The sequence below is a fragment of the Anneissia japonica genome, unplaced genomic scaffold (assembly GCF_011630105.1).
Source record: "Anneissia japonica isolate Jap-2015-1 unplaced genomic scaffold, ASM1163010v1 scaffold288091_len1417266_cov198, whole genome shotgun sequence".
NCBI classification, from domain to species: Eukaryota; Metazoa; Echinodermata; class Crinoidea; order Comatulida; family Comatulidae; genus Anneissia; species Anneissia japonica.
Genome location: NW_022684833.1, coordinates 1,385,777 through 1,403,276, shown reverse-complemented (window position 1 = coordinate 1,403,276; position 17,500 = coordinate 1,385,777). Strand labels below are relative to the sequence as shown.

General features: G+C 34.7%; 1 protein-coding gene across 3 annotated transcripts; it reads right to left on the bottom strand.

Annotated features, from left to right (window-relative positions):
• Window positions 1-6,816: 6,816 nt before the first annotated feature.
• On the bottom strand, window positions 6,817-13,975 carry LOC117108063. 3 transcript variants are annotated; one of them, XM_033249926.1, is made up of 2 exons: window positions 13,830-13,975; window positions 6,817-10,340 (listed from the first exon to the last, which is right to left on the bottom strand). In XM_033249926.1, exons 1-2 carry the CDS (start codon window positions 13,957-13,959, stop codon window positions 9,667-9,669), a joined length of 804 nt encoding a protein of 267 aa, XP_033105817.1. In that variant the 5' UTR covers window positions 13,960-13,975; the 3' UTR covers window positions 6,817-9,666. The 3 variants fall into 3 exon arrangements, 2 of the variants coding, with proteins under 2 accessions (XP_033105817.1, XP_033105825.1); XM_033249934.1 differs by having other exon boundaries at window positions 13,851-13,875; XR_004445320.1 differs by lacking the exon at window positions 13,830-13,975 and adding an exon at window positions 13,384-13,819 and having other exon boundaries at window positions 10,203-10,340.
• Between the last annotated feature and the right edge of the window lie 3,525 nt (window positions 13,976-17,500).

The window sequence follows — 17,500 nt, the reverse complement described above, 5'->3', positions numbered from 1 at the left end:
AATAATAATTGCCAATACAACAATAGTGATCTGACGGTTTTAATACGATTGAGATTATTATACTGATGCATAGGCCTACAAGTGTCCATGTAATTTGTCCGGCTACATATCGAGGCGTGACGTTATGATTTACAAGGGCAGGATACACTTGTTGTTAATAACGACAATGAGTGGTATTTCTGATTTTTGGTGCTACCACTTACTCACTCACTTACTCACTCACTTACATACTCTGGACCATGATGGTCATTCCGTTGTGTTGGTTCTGGCCGTAAATGTAGTCCGATTAAATATCATTTACTGAATTGAGCAAAGGGATTATATTGTATCGAATAATGACTTGTTTTTGGTCCTTTCATTCGAAGGTAGTCGGGCCTAGGGGCACCAGAACCCATGAAAGGGATCAAAGGGGCGAATCCCCCGAAACTCTAACAATTTAGGCATAGCCTTTAAATTTAATCGAGTTTCGCATTCCGAAAAAGAGGCCGATTTTCCTTTTTCTTGTTATTTTCTCAGCCCCTTCATTGGCGCCACCACTGAGAAACAATATCAACCAGAATAATCAAACACTTATTTAATTAATTTCAGAAGGCATAAACAAGTTGATGTATTTAGTCACTCCCCCTGTTTTCATGATTTAAAGAAATACGATGATTAGGTATGAATTGTGCAAATCTTCAATTTGATTAAAATTCAATTAAACGTGAGAATAGGTTGCTAAGAGAAAACTGGACATAGGAGAAGGATTTCTCTATGAGAGCACTAGGCCTACTTGCCTGTTACCCGTGCGTCTACGGGTGCGTCCCCCAGCCATTCAGGCCTCCAGAAAAAAGGGCTATAATTGCTTAAATAAGAACAAAATAAGAATAAATTTAGCCTGAGGTAAATGTCAAGAGATTTTATTTAAAATGAAACTAGAAAACCAACAAATATCTTTACCTTTTGCACAGTGGTGTCACTATGTAATACCGTACCCTCTATATAATAAACTACAGTACCGTAATATAGTACTGCACAAAAACTTGTTTATGCTTGAAAAGTGTGTAAAATAAGAACAAGATAAGAAAATTTTGAGCGTGAAATTGGAAAAAAAAAAAAAAAAAAAAGAACACTAAGCCAGGGCAAAATTTTACTTGTTATAAAATAAAAGTGTATTGGTAGTTGGTAAAGGAAGGTGCTACGAATAAACACTTGTTGTTATTATAACCACGGATATGCCCTAATTCAAATAATGGCCATGGATGACCAGTCATCCCTGATTTTTATGAAAATTCAAGTTGGAATGGAATTATTGTTCGTCAGTAAATCAAAACATAGATGACATCGGATTTTTGTTTCTTTTGTTTCTTCGCCACATACGTTATACAATCATAGCAAAGATTATTCTGTATATATTTTATAACATGATGATGACGATGAGGATGACGATGATGATGATGATATTAAAAGAAAACCAATAAGTACATGGATAGAACCAAGGAGGAATAACCATGATAGAACTGAGTCTAGTCGGGAACTGAGTTCCAGGATTGACATAAAAGGCCATTTGTGTCCTAATTTTGGAAAAGCCACTCACTTTAGCATAATGACTTCATTGTTTCTGTTATAAGTAGGCCTATTTGATAAAACGGCCTTCGTGACTCAATTCAGTTCAGTACAGTAATCAGTTAGTGGAACTGACTTCAGGAACAATGGCACAAACCTGTACATCTGTAATACCATAATACAATCAAGTAACAATTATACAGAGAACAAAAATTAAAATGAAATAAACAAACAAATATTGATTGGCGAAAAGACTATTAAACATTTGTAAAGTCTAAAGTATTACATAAAGTTGTCTGCATTATCAAATTTAATATAAAAAAGCGTCACATAAAATATAATGGAACAATATCATCAAAATACATCAAACTGCCTAAAACATGTATTTTGATAAAACTAAATTATCAAATCTGATTGGTTGTTGTGATTTGCAGAGCTTGCTTATTGGTCAAAAGGTGTTTTCTAAAAGAAATCTACAACTCGTTCAACTTTTTTTTATACAATTCGAAATTTGCATTATCAACTAAGTTCTGTCCACATTATCAGGTGGGTATGATGTGACGTCATCATGCACATCTTTTGTCAAGATAACGTTGATGTTGTGTTCAGAGCTTTGTGTATGCTATTTTGTGGTTTGTATCAAATTCTTGTAGCATGAATTTTATTATTTTTATATATTTCATTGTTTTTTGGTTTTTTTTTTTTGTTTTTTTGTTGTCAAAGGACCACAATGGAAATATTTTTTTTTCTTTTTTTTTCTGTTACACTTGTTATAGCCAGATTATCTTTTTAGTGTTTCTCGTGTCTATTTGTTTTGTAAGGAAAACTTTTAAATTTCTTGCCGTTTTGGTTTCAATCGAATCGAACAATAAGTAATGATATGTTTAATCATCTATCAATATTCTATATATTATATCATTATTTAAAAAAAGACATGTTTATAATTAGTTATCAAAACATAGTCTTACATGAGTTGAATATATTATAAGGGTAAATTAGCCTTCAGATATTAGGTAAATTATTAAAGTAGACTTAAATCACAATTTACAGTGCAATAGAAAAGTAGAAAATATAGTTTTGCTTTTTTTTTTTTACTAGCAGCAGGAGGATGAAGGAATGATGACGGACTGCTGCTTAAGACGTCACCCAAAGTAGCCACACCTCCCTTGGTGGAAGTCGTGGTATTTAGCAACACACAATTCAACTTCATTATGACAAACGAACGAGTCACAAGGGGCACTGTGACCACGAAGTCTGCGAGCTCATCACTTCTGTTCGGTTGCCCTCCTATATGTCCACATTATGCGCAAATGAGTTTGGTATGAAAACATTCGGATCAAACATAAACATTTTAAATCAGCAAGGAAATTGCGTCATTTTGTGAAATTATTGACAGACAATCCAATCGATAGATAGATGGCGTTACAATACGAACCTTGTGACATATGTAGCAGCACCTATGGGTGCCATTTCATGACAGACACGATGATGCTTTTAATTTCCTCTGGGTTCTTTTGGTCAGAGCCATATATCAAGGCATCTCACTATAGCTTAACAATAATAGGCCTACATACAGTAGGCTATTTAATGGTAGAAGTTGAGCTACTGCGCTTGAACCATCAGATTTAATATTTGGAACTTTTTTTTTTGGTTGTAAGTAATTAGTAATAATTTGAAAATTAGGCCTATGACTTACCGCTAGACGTTTAGATTGGTTGGTCATCTATGTCTATGGGATTTTTTGTATTCAAAAACCCGTGGGCTTAAAAACTAAATTAATTTATAGGCCTATCAATTTTGTCTTAGTTGTAAATTGAAGTTATATGTTATTATAATGTAATTAACCATTTGTAACCACGATGAAAACTTTATAGCTTTATTAGGCCTATTAACTGAGGCTCCTGTAGTAACACAGCAAAATAGGCAACAGCACCAGATTACAAGCGCTATCAAAATATTAATTCGTTATAATTTACAGTCTGTCTCTTATACACATCTAGATGTGTATAAGAGACAGCAACAATAGTGCCCCTGTATCTGTGTGGATGGTTGGCCTGCCATTCCCAAAGAATCCAATGAAATCATGATGATTAGGTCATTAATCATGGTAATAATGAATATGAATTATATTTTTATATTTTATTGATGAATTTTAGAAACATTGAAGAAATTCTTGCTAAAAAGGTTGGAAATGTTAAAAGAGTGACAATCATCATCATTCAGATGATAATGTTGATTAAGTTATTAATTATAGTGATAATGAATATGAATTTTTTTTTATCCTATTCTGTAATGACTACATGACTAAAACTCATCCTGCCATAACTCAGAGCCACGATGGGACAAGTGAGACTGTCTGCTTTGGCACTACTGTACTAGTATTGAGCGTGATGAAGCAGATAACATTGCTAACTTTGATCATGTAAATAACTTATTTGCAAAAGCACAAATTCAGATGCGAGTTTAAACACTGTTACAAATTCAGCAACTTACAAGACTACTATATATAAGATAAATTTAGAGAATAAGAATACTAAGCTGCATGCGAAAAATACAGCAGCCTTACAAATTAGGATATTAATGGTAAAGTTGTATACAAAGTTCCGAACATCGCAATGCAGTTTCAATAGTAAGAAACAGGGGTGGCACGACCGGGGGATACCCACCCCTTCGGGGATAGCTTTCCCATGCGAGCTAGAACAATAATAGTTATTTGGGTTTAAATAATGTTATTTAGACAGTACCGTACTTATTTCTACAGTGCATGATATGGACGTACGGTATGGATATGCATAAAGTCTATACAAACAATATCAATTTATTTCAAAATATTATTATAATTGAGGGGGAAGGGGGCGCAATTTTCTATTCTTTCCCCCGGGCGCCAAAACCTATAGCTACGCCACTGCTTCAGACGGCCTCTGATTGCACAAGACGATTATAACAATACAGTTTCCTCGTGACATTTGAACATTAATTTGTTGTTCAAATGCAACGTTTATAAATTTAATTGTTCAGAACCAACCTGACCTTCATTTTCAGAGATGAGTTCGAATGACGTCTCGTGTTCGAAGCAGTCTCATGTTTCTTTTGTGAACTTGCTTTTGCGTGGTGAATATCGTTAAGAATAATGCTAGGCGTAGGCCTATATAAGATGTGGAAATCATGCGAAATGCAATTTGATAAAAAATAAAAATAAACAAGTTTGCAGACACAGATTGAAACAGAGTTGACTTTTTACTACTAAAACCCCTTAAATCGATAGTTATGCCAGTAGCATCTGAATGTATATTTTTGAAGCGCCAAATAATTAGGCCTGGGAAAATTTCAATTTAATATTAAAGATAACATACTTAAATATCCAATCCAAGTACAGCTGTATTGAATAATATATTTCCAAGTTACTTTAAAATACCCAAATGAAGATCTCAGTTAAAATAAGCATAGATCTACAACTAACTTTAAGGTTCAAATTTTTAAAAAATGAATAATTGTCTACAGCACAATGATAGGACAGAATAAATAAAATTCAAAGGTACGAAGATGGATGTGGTATTGTGTCATAAAATAAGACCTAAAGCAGGATACCACCTAGGTTTGTTCACAACCCATAATATCTGTGGTTTTATGAATAAGCACGTGAAACGTGACATTCTCAAAAATCAGCAGTTAATCAGATGATTACCGTTTCATTATCATTTCATGAGAGTTCAGGGCTGTATGGGGAAGAGACAGGGTCGGTATGGTTCGCTATATCCATCTGATAAAGCAAGCTACCCTCCTCGCACAAAACCCCATAAAAAATGATGAAATAAACAATTTACATGCTAGAATAAATTAAGTCAGAATAAATACAAATCAAAGGTACGAAGATGAATGTGGAATTGTGCCATAAATTAAGACCTAAAGCAGGATACCACCCCGGTTTGATCACAAATCATAAAATCTGTGGCTTTATGAATAAGCACGTGAAACGTGACATTCTCAGATCAGCAGTTAATCAGATGATTATCGTTTCATTACCACTTCATGAGAAATCAGGCCCGTATCCGGCGTGGGGGGGGGGGTATGGTTCGCCCTATCCATTTTTTTCGAGCAACCCATCTCTGATAAAGCGAGCTACCCTCCTCGCACAAGAAAATCCCCCCAAAAAATGAATAAATTACATAATACTGAATATGGATTCTGGAATCCACCAGTGGTTGCTCCAGAAATTTGCTAACAAGGGGTACGACATGAGGGTCTGAACCAAGGGCCAACTAGAGCCTCGACCAGGGTCCCAGAATAAAAATCCCAGGTAGGCCAGCCAGGTTCATTTCATTGGGAGAGCAGGGATAGCGCAAGCCCCTGTTGAAAACCTGCACCCCCCAATCGGGGGAAAAACACAATTCGTTGGGGAGAAAAAAAATTATATGTATTTTCTACATATTAGTCCTCTAAAATCGATTAAATGATTTGAAACCCCTGAATTGTAAAAATGTTCTAGGGCTTCGCGCCCCCCTGGACTACTATCTAAACATTTTAAGCGACACTCGACCATACCCATGAAATCTGCCACCTTGTCGGGGCATTGTCCCATCCCCCCCCCCCCCAGTGTCGGCCAAATCCTGGCACCACCGGTGGGGAAGAGTCGTTATTGGTAGTATGCCCCAAATTGTGCTTTTAGACCATATTATTGGCAGCCGCAACCAAAATAACATTATTTGGATAGGCAAGTTGTTATTGTTATCGTGGCAAATTATTACTGGAACAGTGTCCAAGCATGTTGACGGGGGTTGCTTACCCCAAACACCGCTGGTGCCGCTCCCCCTCTACAGAATAATCAATTTAAAGGTACAGTATAAAAGCAATCATGCAGTAACTTGAGTCATCAGAGTTCAGTAGGCATAATCAAGGGTTGTATCACTGCTGTAATTTGGCTGTAGTAATATACTGTATTGTAAGAGTAGTAAAAATAATCATGTACTACAATCCTCAGTCATCCAAAATGGTTATACACAGTATATAAGCATACAATGTGTTCTACACTGCACTTTTTACTTCATTTAATATTATTACAGCGTTATTTCTCTTCTCTCAATTATATGCCAACTGTACTTGCTCTCTAAAATGGTTATACACAGTAGTATAGAATGTGTTCTATACTGCATTATTTAGTTCATTTAATATTATTACAGTATTATTTCTTTTCTCTCCATTACATGCCTAATGTACTTGATCTTCCTTCACCTCACCACATTTGGATCACATTAAATAAACACAACTCAAAGCTAGATGTTAAAATGAATTTATTTCCTTTATTTAAATGTCCATTAAGGTCCGTAGCACATCAAACCCTCTGAACGGCAAAAAGAAAAAAAAAAAAAACCAAAAACAACAAACTGACAATAGTATCAGCACAATTTACAGAACATCAAAACAGCACCACAGGATTCACAACATACGACAGTATGGGGTAAACTCTACTGAAAATGATAGGTGATAACCATACTTGATTTTATATTTTGAACTTTATTCATTTGAACGAATACGGTAATTTGAATATATCGATGGCTTCGAGTATCACTTTCTTCAGTTTGTCCCATACAGTTTTATGTAAAAACAGCACCATTTCCAAGTGCTGTATATAAATTGGGCTAAAGACCATAAAATACCACAACACACGATTAGTGCATTAACACATACAGTACAGTAGTAGGCTTTTGTAGAGATTTCACTGTATACGAATTGTGAATGTTTTTAAACATGTACAGTACCTTCAGCTTTGTTTTTTTTTTTTTAATCTTGAATTTTGTTTTGTGCTTGATAAATACAACCTGTGCAATAAAAATCACATGGTATTATATACCGTAATTAGTGTTTATGACAGCCATTTGATCTACATTACTATTTTTATAATATACAATTTATAGTTTTATGTTCAAGACCTAAATTGGTTTCCATATAGAGTATAGCCAAATTGTTAAATGTTTAAAAAACAAAACTGTTTCTGAACTGTCTCGGGCAATGCATTTTATAGGCATTGTTATAATTTTGCAGACAAGACTGCGACATCATACCTGACAGCATTGCATAATACAATGGTTGCATTATGCTACAATGCTAACATAATTTTACTGTACAAACAATCCTGCACCATATCTTGGCAACGTATTAACAAATAACACATTCCTTTAAAAATAGTTAATTAATTATTACAAGCCTACTGTCAATACACAAACTTGGTTATTATATACCCATGCATAGCTGCACTCCAGAAAAAAACATTCAGATGTCCTATATATATATATATAATAATATGGCTTGAATTGAGAATGTTTATTTACTATTCATAGACATTTTTGAGGTCTGTTTTTCCCCATCTGTGTTTACAGGAAGTACTTGTGAATAATGTCAATATTTTGATTGTTAAAAAAAAACACAATGCCGCACACAAGACCAGATCCTGAAAACCATTGCACCACAAATACACCACCAAGCATTCTATTTGTGGAGTTTAGACAGTGATGCTACAGGTAGACAACAGACTAGACACTAGTAAATACTTTATGGCCAGAGACAAGTGCATTATGATTTATGGGGGAAGGGGAGCAAATGAGCAAAATTCTATACTGTACACTGTATTTGCATGTTTCTGCTCTTGTATTATCAACTGCCTCCCTGAATGCTGCTGGCTGGGAATATTGTACTATGTTAAATAATTTCATTCATTAAACCAGATCTCCCAGAAGTAGCTGAATTCCAAACTTGAAAAATTAATTGTAAAAAAAAAAGAAAAAAAAAAACAACAAAAAAACTTTGGTTTACACACAAAAAAATTGCACAAAACATTTCTTTTAGAAAAATTCATGATAACTCTTGAAATTAATTTTATCAAACCTTCCTTCTGACACAAATCATATCTCTAAATATACAAAAGTGTATAAGAAATTAATTACAATATGAAAGCCTATATGCATAATTTAATTATACTACTGTATTTCTTTTACCTTATAAAAAAAATAGCTATAATTCCATAATTTTGTATAGTGTTTATGAATACATTTTTCATGAATTAGGCTCAATTTTTTTCCATAAGCATCTTACTGTATTCCAAAATACTTCAAAAACATATTTTTTAAATATTTCTTTCTCTCTAATTACGGTATATACTGTACAGTTCCAAAGACACACAGCCTGCCTAAAATGTATAACAGTAATGATATATATGCTAAAAGGTTAACAGAAACTGACAAGCAGTTTGAAGTAACCAACTGGCCAATAAACAACTGTTCAAATTCGTCAAACTTCCTGATTACAAAGTCTAGCCTTACAAATGCCAGCTTATTAAGTCAATAAATATTCACCGCCTGGACAGAAAAAACAAAAAACCTCCTTCATTTCATGATACTTTGTTTATAAATCATATAAAATTAATTTTATATCATTCATATATATATTATTGCAAAAGATTAATACTTTAATATGCTTCCATACACACAATACATAGTAAATGATCTAGAGATGTTTCTGCTGAGGTTTAACTTAATAACGTTCCACACATTCCAAGGAATATTTAGTCAAGAGTACCGAACTCTCTGGACTTTATTCCATACTTTGCATATATCACTCTAACTCATGCTGTACTTGCATATTGTAATTTCATTCAAAATAGTATTAAGGCCACCAAAAAAATTGTTGATCGTCCTGTTTCCAAATGAGAAACAATTTTGAGTTAAGGAACTTAAAAAATAGTGTTACAGGACAACAGACATGGGTACATGTTCACAATGGCAGGCAAACACTCCATCAGCCCACAAACCTATTTCCATTCTGTGCGATCAGTTAATGATGAAACATATCTGATTGGCATTCTAATTGTCATTGCAAACAATCTGTCATTGTGACTTCATCATATACGGTAGTGCAATTACAACTTCCTGAACCTACACCTGTATCAAAATGGATTTAAAGTGTTAATAGGATTTCTGAAAATTTATCCCCATCCCCTCACCAAAAAAAAGTTTACAAGGAAAATTTCCCTAAAGTATGGCAGGGGACGATCAAAAATTTTTTTTTTCACATGGCCTAAAATAATATATTAATAAAACAAATTGTTTACTCAGGCAATCACAAGCATTGTTATAGCATATCATTAGGTTTTATTTCATCATGGAGCAGATGTAATTTCATCATCATGTTTACAATGTCATCCCCTTCTTTCCACAGCGTGCTTGGCAAAACTGTCCTGAACGCTTTACGTGTCTGCGCGTAACTCCTTGTGTCAAAAGTTTCAAGCTCCCTAACAATCTCGAGCGGATTTGGAACGTTTAGATAAATCCTTTTAATGATCAGTAACACGTTCCTATGATGGTTCTTCCATCCTAATTGTAAACGCAATTGCTTCCATTTGGCTCTTGCATTATTCAAGGTAGTTTCATTCTCCTCTAGACGTATACAACGTTCAATATGCAACTCCATATCATTAATAGTTCTTGGAAAGACATGCGGACGACAAATTTCTTTAGGAAGAACTTCGTTAAAGATAAAAGATTCCAGTCTGAATGAGGCCTGTCCAGCCAGCATGGCCCATTTTTCCATTTCTTTCTTGTCAGCCTCTTCAAGATTACGAGACTTCAGCAATTTAATACTATCTATGTCGATATTCGGCGGGCTAACGGATGAGTCACTGCTGTATGAAATTCCACGTTCCTCCCTAGAATGCATGGCTGGCCCTGAAGTTGGTATCAATTTGTTACCACTTACGAAGTTCATGATAGTTGGCTTTCCCAACATTATTGATGAAATTGCATTGCCTACATAGCAAAAAAAAAATAAAATAAATGAATGATTAATAAAAAAAACATTCTAGGTTATGGTAGGAACATTGAGTAGCTACTGTATTAAAGGTAAAATCTAAATAACTTGGTTCAAAGGTGCTTAGATTAGACAAGAAGTGTAAATAGATGCAAAATCATGAATGACAATTACCAGTTCCATCTAGATCAACAGTACCTAAACAAATATTACCATTCAAAATCGCAATGTCATGCTTATCAACTACAGTATCTTGTTTGTTTATTTTCCCTAATATCTTGTCAAGAATGTTACCTTTGAACAACAGACATATATTTTTGCCTCCCTTCCCTATTAGAGTACTATGTTGGTATGTCACAGTACCATGTATCACTGCTTTGTTACTGAGCAAAGGACCTACAAAGAGGTCATTACGACTTACTGTATCATTTCCACAGGCCATCAGTTTTTTCAAACAGTAAGAATCTAATATTTTGATTAAAAACAAGCAGTAGAACACAAAAACTTAACATTTAGTTATCCTATAGTATATTTAATTGTCAATACAGTATATAACTAAAAAAAAACCAAAAAGATAGTGTTAACTATTCATGTAGTGGTTATTTCAATGAGTATAAATATAAACATTGTTTTGCATAAAAATTACAACAGGATAAATTTGGAAATGTTTGGGATTTCCCAATATACAGACGTGGCCACTGGTAGATACAAAACTGCTAATCCACTACATTGAATATAGGATGTCGATTATTGTGATGAAGAGTTTTAATAAATTAACGACAATCATCGATTTTTACTTTATCAATATTAATCCTATTCAATAAAAAAATTAGATGAACATAATAACTAGTTTTAAAATTCCAGCTCATTCTGCTATACAGTACAGTATATTATGCTTAAATAGATATAAAAAAAATCCACATAATTTCCTATAGATTTTGCCAAATCAAAAATGTTTGTAAATCAGGTAAATCATAAAATGCTGTTTTATGTTCTCCATGCGATTGCATTACAGTAGTTGTTCAGAGTTTAACAGCACTGTAGATTTCTTGATTATTTTGATGTTTTGAGATATTTAGTGTGCTGCGTCTTTTTAGTTTCCTATAAAATTATTTCTAATTTGACCAATAGACATAAATGCTGAAATATTCTGAGTGGGAAATGACAGGTTTAATGCCACCTGTACAGAAAATTGAATATAAAAATAGCTTTCGATAAGATACCCATTTCTGTTTGAATGAATTTACTTTTGCCTGAATCCTACTTCCACTTATAAGTTATCATAGATATATTGAAACATTTTTTTCTCAAGGTCTGCATGTACTGTATGTATTCAAATATTATTCAGTTTTCTGACAATTCCTTGGAATATAAAAGCTAGATTCAAGAGGAAAAACACTTTTTTGATATGTTATACAATGATTTTCTAAGATACAAAGAATGTGTCTAATAATTAGTTTATGCTTTATATGCATTTATTGAATCATAAATACAGGTAGTATGTTTTTCAGTATTCAGTATTGTATTTAACCAAAAGTACCACATAAACATTTATATAGAATAAAATGCTTTAAAAGGCCTACATTTTTGTTTCGCCTATTGTAATTCATTATTTATTTATTTAAAAGACAATAGGGCCCATTGTTCTAGCTTTTTAAAATCAATAGGTGATACCAATTGCAAATTTCTTAGGCAAACAGAATCTCAAATCACCTTGACTTTAATGTACAAACAGGTGATAATAAACTGTTAAATCATTCAGGAAATTGATAGATAATATTGTTAAAAGCAATGCATACAAATATGTTTGTTTTCTTTTGATACAGTATTTCATCATCCAATTGTCCAAAAATATTACATAATATATAAATATTGAATAATTTCTAGATATATTTAATTTAATCATATGAAACATTATTTGAGTGCTTTTGTACTACTGTAGAGTAACACCTATATTAAGCTGCTTGAAAGTAGGCGATGATGGCTCATATTTCCTGTACTGGTAGAACCTTGATATTAATGACCTAACCCAAATACAGTTACAAGTTGTGTTATTACTGTATAACTTTTGACAGTTCTTATAACATAACATACATGTCGAAGAATGATATTCAAAGTAACGTAGTTGGTCGGATTTATGCACTTTTCAATTGTACTGTAGTCCCGTCCCGCCCCCCCCCCCTGGACACGGGCGGGGAACTAGCCGGGTCTGAGCCGGGGATGTACACATAGTTCTGTCCCCGTAGTGCCAGGACGTACCTAAAATTTACCTGTAAATGTAACAGGCCTCGGAAAGGCCGTGAATTTTACACGTTAAGAGTAGCCGGGGTTTCGGGTGTATTGGCCTAGTGCTGTCAAACCGTGTCTGGTCCTACACTAGGAGGACTAAGCATTCAGTCAGCAACTACTCTGTGTTTTGGTAATTAATAAATCGCCTACCGGTGCTTTAGGCCTACCATCATGGTTTTATTTTTTATAGATCACGGTATAAATTACATAATAAAATTTGAACCTCCAACCACAAGGACCGAAGTGGTGGTATGTGCGAGTGTGTTGCGTGAAAATCTGTGAACAGTGAATATGACCTAGTTTGCATCAAAAATATGCCAGTACATGTGCCAAGGCAAGGAAATGTGTTTCTAATGTATTCATTTTCTTAAGTAGGCCTAATTTCTGTTTTTATATTGAATAATTAAATTCTATCAATCAGTTAAATCAATCAATCAACTATTTTCTTTTTCTATGATCAATCTGTCAATACACTCTTTTTTTTTTGCACTTCCAAACTTCCATGGAAATCTGCTTAGTAAAAGCTCTCACATACATATGCTTCTCTGATTTCAGACCTACTGTAGGCTACCTAGAGCTTCTTTATAGCACGTAGCCAGGCCTAACGTACTATAACGATATTGTTAAGTCATGGCTAGTCTAGACTAGGCTTTCTTCTGTTAGGACTACCAATCATTGACAATAAACAAGCCAAGTACTTTAAAGTGTAAGACAAGCAAGCAAGACATCCCACAACTCCCTGAGAATACCTACCACGAACATCATAAAAAAAATATCCACTCGCCACGGCAACAACACCACGTTTCACCTTGTTGTTGACTGATCGAACACCAGTCGACGTGCTGTGTGGGGGAAAGGCTACCTAGGCCTATATCAGAAATATACTGTAAGATCGCTTTAAAAATCCTCGAGATTTATTTCTGAAAATTGTCAGTTGGCTCTACAGTTTACTCAAAAATGTGTTGATCAATGATGATAGACTAAACGTAAACTACCTAGCGTACAATGCAGTGGGATCGTTCCCGCCTAATTTGGCACTCATTCAAGAAAAATTACCAATGAATCAAAGTGCGCAGACGTAGAAGTAAGTAGTTACTTTTCACGCATGTGCAACTTAACCATGTGAACGAACTCGATGTGCATGTGAACATCATACAGTGTACACTTTATTTAAATAATAGATAATGTATCATAGTTACACGTTCCAATATGGTTATTACATAATTCCATCACACACTGTTCAACGCAAACTATATCAGAAACAACTTCTAGTACTAAAACAAGAAATACGAAAAAAAAAAAAAAAAAACACGAAGGAGGCTGGAGCATTAATTATCGATCGATGAATACTGTATCCCGCGCCAATCAGACTACTAAATAAATTACACGCTTGACTACACACTATGTAAACACTACTATTGCCCCCTCGGGGGAAAAGACACTAGCCTATGTTTAATGATCTGGCAGTTAAAGATGGCGGAAAGTGTAAATACCAGGCCCGTAGCCAGGTCATTTCAAGGGGGGTTCTCTGGGCGTGCGGCCAGAGGTGGCACCAGGATTTGCCCCGGGGGGGGGCGAGGTCCCCGACCGGGGGAGGGGCGGTGCCCCCACGAGGGGCCAGATTTCCCCAACGAAAGCAAAGTGGGCGTGGTCGAGCTTCAATTAATAGGTTCCAAAAGTGGTCATGGGGGTGAAGCAACCGAAAATTTTGACAATTCAGGGGTTTCAAAGGCTTATTAAATCGATATTAGAGTCTACTAATAATATGTAAAAAAAATACATATAAAAAGCCAGAGCAGTTTTTGTGTTTAATGGGTCTATAATAATGTTATAAAAGCAGTTTGGCCTATGTTTTGAAAAAGATCTATGTAATGAAAAGGTGGTAATATAATAAATTTAGACAAATATTTTCTGAGAATTGGCATGTTTAAATCACACCGAAAGATATAAAAAAAAAAGCTCATCGCATAATCAATATCAATATACTCAACACGTTTATTATTATAAAACAAAAAAAAAGGTATTCTTTTTCCCCCTCTTCTTCTTATTCTTCTTCTACTACTTCTTCTTGACTCTCATAATAATAGTACTATTTTACTACATGGCTAAAAAAAGCACAAATACTGCCATTACTACTGAGAGGGCCATCGTTAAATTAAGTCAGAGCCCAAAATATAGCATAATTCGAAATTATTATTTTAAGACTTTATAACATAATACATAGCCTACTGATTAATAATAGCTGAGATGCACATTTCATAATTAATAATCGTTTTTAGTATATCTTACTGAATATTTTATTGTCTACAAAATGAAATATGACTTATATGCATCTTTAGAAATACAATTTCTACAATATTATTCTTGTTTTTATGTAGATAAATGTTCGATAAATTCTATCTTTCATAAAAAAAAAAAAATTTTTTTAAAACGAACGAAATTCAGCGGGTCTATTTTCATTCTAATCAATGGCGTTTGTAAACGTGCACGGGTACGTCATCGTCGAATCCCAGGATTTCCGACGGCAAAGCTGGCCTGCCTGCCTAGGTCCATCCCAGGCCAACCAATAATTAACAAAATTTATTTTTTTAGATATAGGCCTATGGCGCATCCTGTACATGCACTTCAACTTTTACAACAAAAGCCTAGGCCTACCTGTAGTACGTTCTACTGTACTTAGGCCTACACTAGTTTGTTGTCGTCGGGGTATAATTCTGTATCTAAATGAACGAGGAGCGAACCTAGCTAGTCAACATCTAGGTTAGGCTAATTGATTTTAAAATCAATAACCCACCAGGACATCTGTGGTTTTCTTCTTTGCAACAGCGGACCAAAAAGTCAGTTATTCTACAACGTTTCATGATTCTTTATCACTAAACATTAACAAACACTCGTTTTGACGCACTCCGTTCTGTAGTGTGTCTGCTGTTGAAAACAAAATTCCTAGCCTAATTTTGTGACTGGCTATGATGACTGAGATGGACTATGTTGATTTATAAATAATATTTTGTTTGGGATGAAAAAAAGGAGAGTCCATTTCCCCAAAATGCTCCATCAGCACATAGTTTAGTGTGCGCTATGGACAGTATGGCTATGGAATTTACTAACCACACACTCCACATTTAGGTGATTAAGTCGCAAAACTTTATCTGCATTTGGTGGATAAGTCGCAAAACTTTAGCTTCGTTTGGTGGCACCATTTACTCTAGGTAGACGGCGACCGGTTTCGTTACCGGTTGGTACATTTCTTACAAACATTCAGCCAAAGGCCAGTGAAAGTTTAGACGGCAGCCGGGTTTTTATCGATGTTTGCCATCCTTATGTGTGCCATCGTAAATTCATGGTTTGCTGGAATTGCGTTCTAATTTAAATCTCCGAACTTCTGAAGCTGAGATATTCTATGTGTATAAGAGACAGAATGTAGGCTTGTAATGCAGGCTCATTGAAAAATTCGAGGGGGTTCGCTAGAAAACAGGGGGGTTCGCTAGAAAAGGGGGGTTCGCCCGAACCATAAAAACCCCCCCTGACTACGGGCCTGAATACGGCGGAGGAGCATGATGGGTCATGTGTCATCTTAAGTACCTTAGTGTACTCTATAGAGAAAAAAAATAGTACTGTACAAAAGTAATAAAAAAAAATACAACACTACTCATTTCCTGATAACACAGTGGATACTTTATTAGCAAGCATAATACAGTAAGGCAGATAGAGGTTACACGCTCCCGTTGTGAGTCTATTCTTTTAAAAAGAACCAGCAGGGGTAGATCAAGTGGGGGGGGGGGGGGAATATGCGTCCTGTCTCTTATACACATCTAGGGGTGAATATGCGAACTGAGTGAGAGTCTCAGGAAAGAGCCACTGGTATGGGTGTAAGGGGTTAATCCACCTTAAACCTCCAGCACCTTCATAAATTTTAGTGTGTAGGCCTATTTCACCACTTACCTCCACCTCTAAATCCGTATGAACCAGTAACATTTTGCCCAGCTCTACTCAGTCTTCTGTTTTTTAAACCGACTTCAGACTCAAAATGTTTCAGTATTTTGTCACCTATCCTATTTTAACATACGTTTGAAAACATAGAAAATTATTATTGTACAGCAGTATAGGCCTATACTATACTGTATTATAGAGGGTATTATGGTATTACATAGTCACATTGTTGGACTTTCAATTAACAAAGATAAAAACCTCATTTTACATTTTTACCTCAGCCTCAATTTGTTCTTATTTTGTAAGCAATATCAGCCTCAGTGTTCTATCTACAAAATGTGTTGAAGTGTACTTACACAACATATTATTATTAGGGCATGTGGTGAAACAGGTAAGATCTAAATAACACCAAATCAATTTTAACGTGGCAACCGCCCAATTGATTCGTTTTCAAGATTATATACACGTGCCAGTCAACTGCAGTCAAAGATGGGTCAAGGTATGACGTAAACAGTTGTGACGTTGTATAATAATAGTTATTTATTTGGATATATGCACTTTTAAAAAATACACAACCACAATTGCGGTGCATTCAAACTAACATAACAAAGGATATTTTTTTTTAATCACAAGCAAAATGAAAGACAACAACTTAAAGCCAGGCTCCGGAGGAAAACAATTTTTGATATGTTGTAGAACTGATTTTTCTAAGACAGAAAAAAGTTTTTTGACGAAAAACTGAGCAACGGTGAATGAGATACAGATTTTTGAATATTTAAAAACTGGGGGAAAAAGGTGTAAAAATGGGAGGTTAAGCCCCCTTTTCCCCCCAGTTTTTAAATATTCAAAAATCTGTAGCTCGTTCACCGTTCCCCAGTTTTTCGTCAAACAACTTTTTTCTGTCTTGGAAAAATCAGTTCTACAACATATCAAAAAAAAT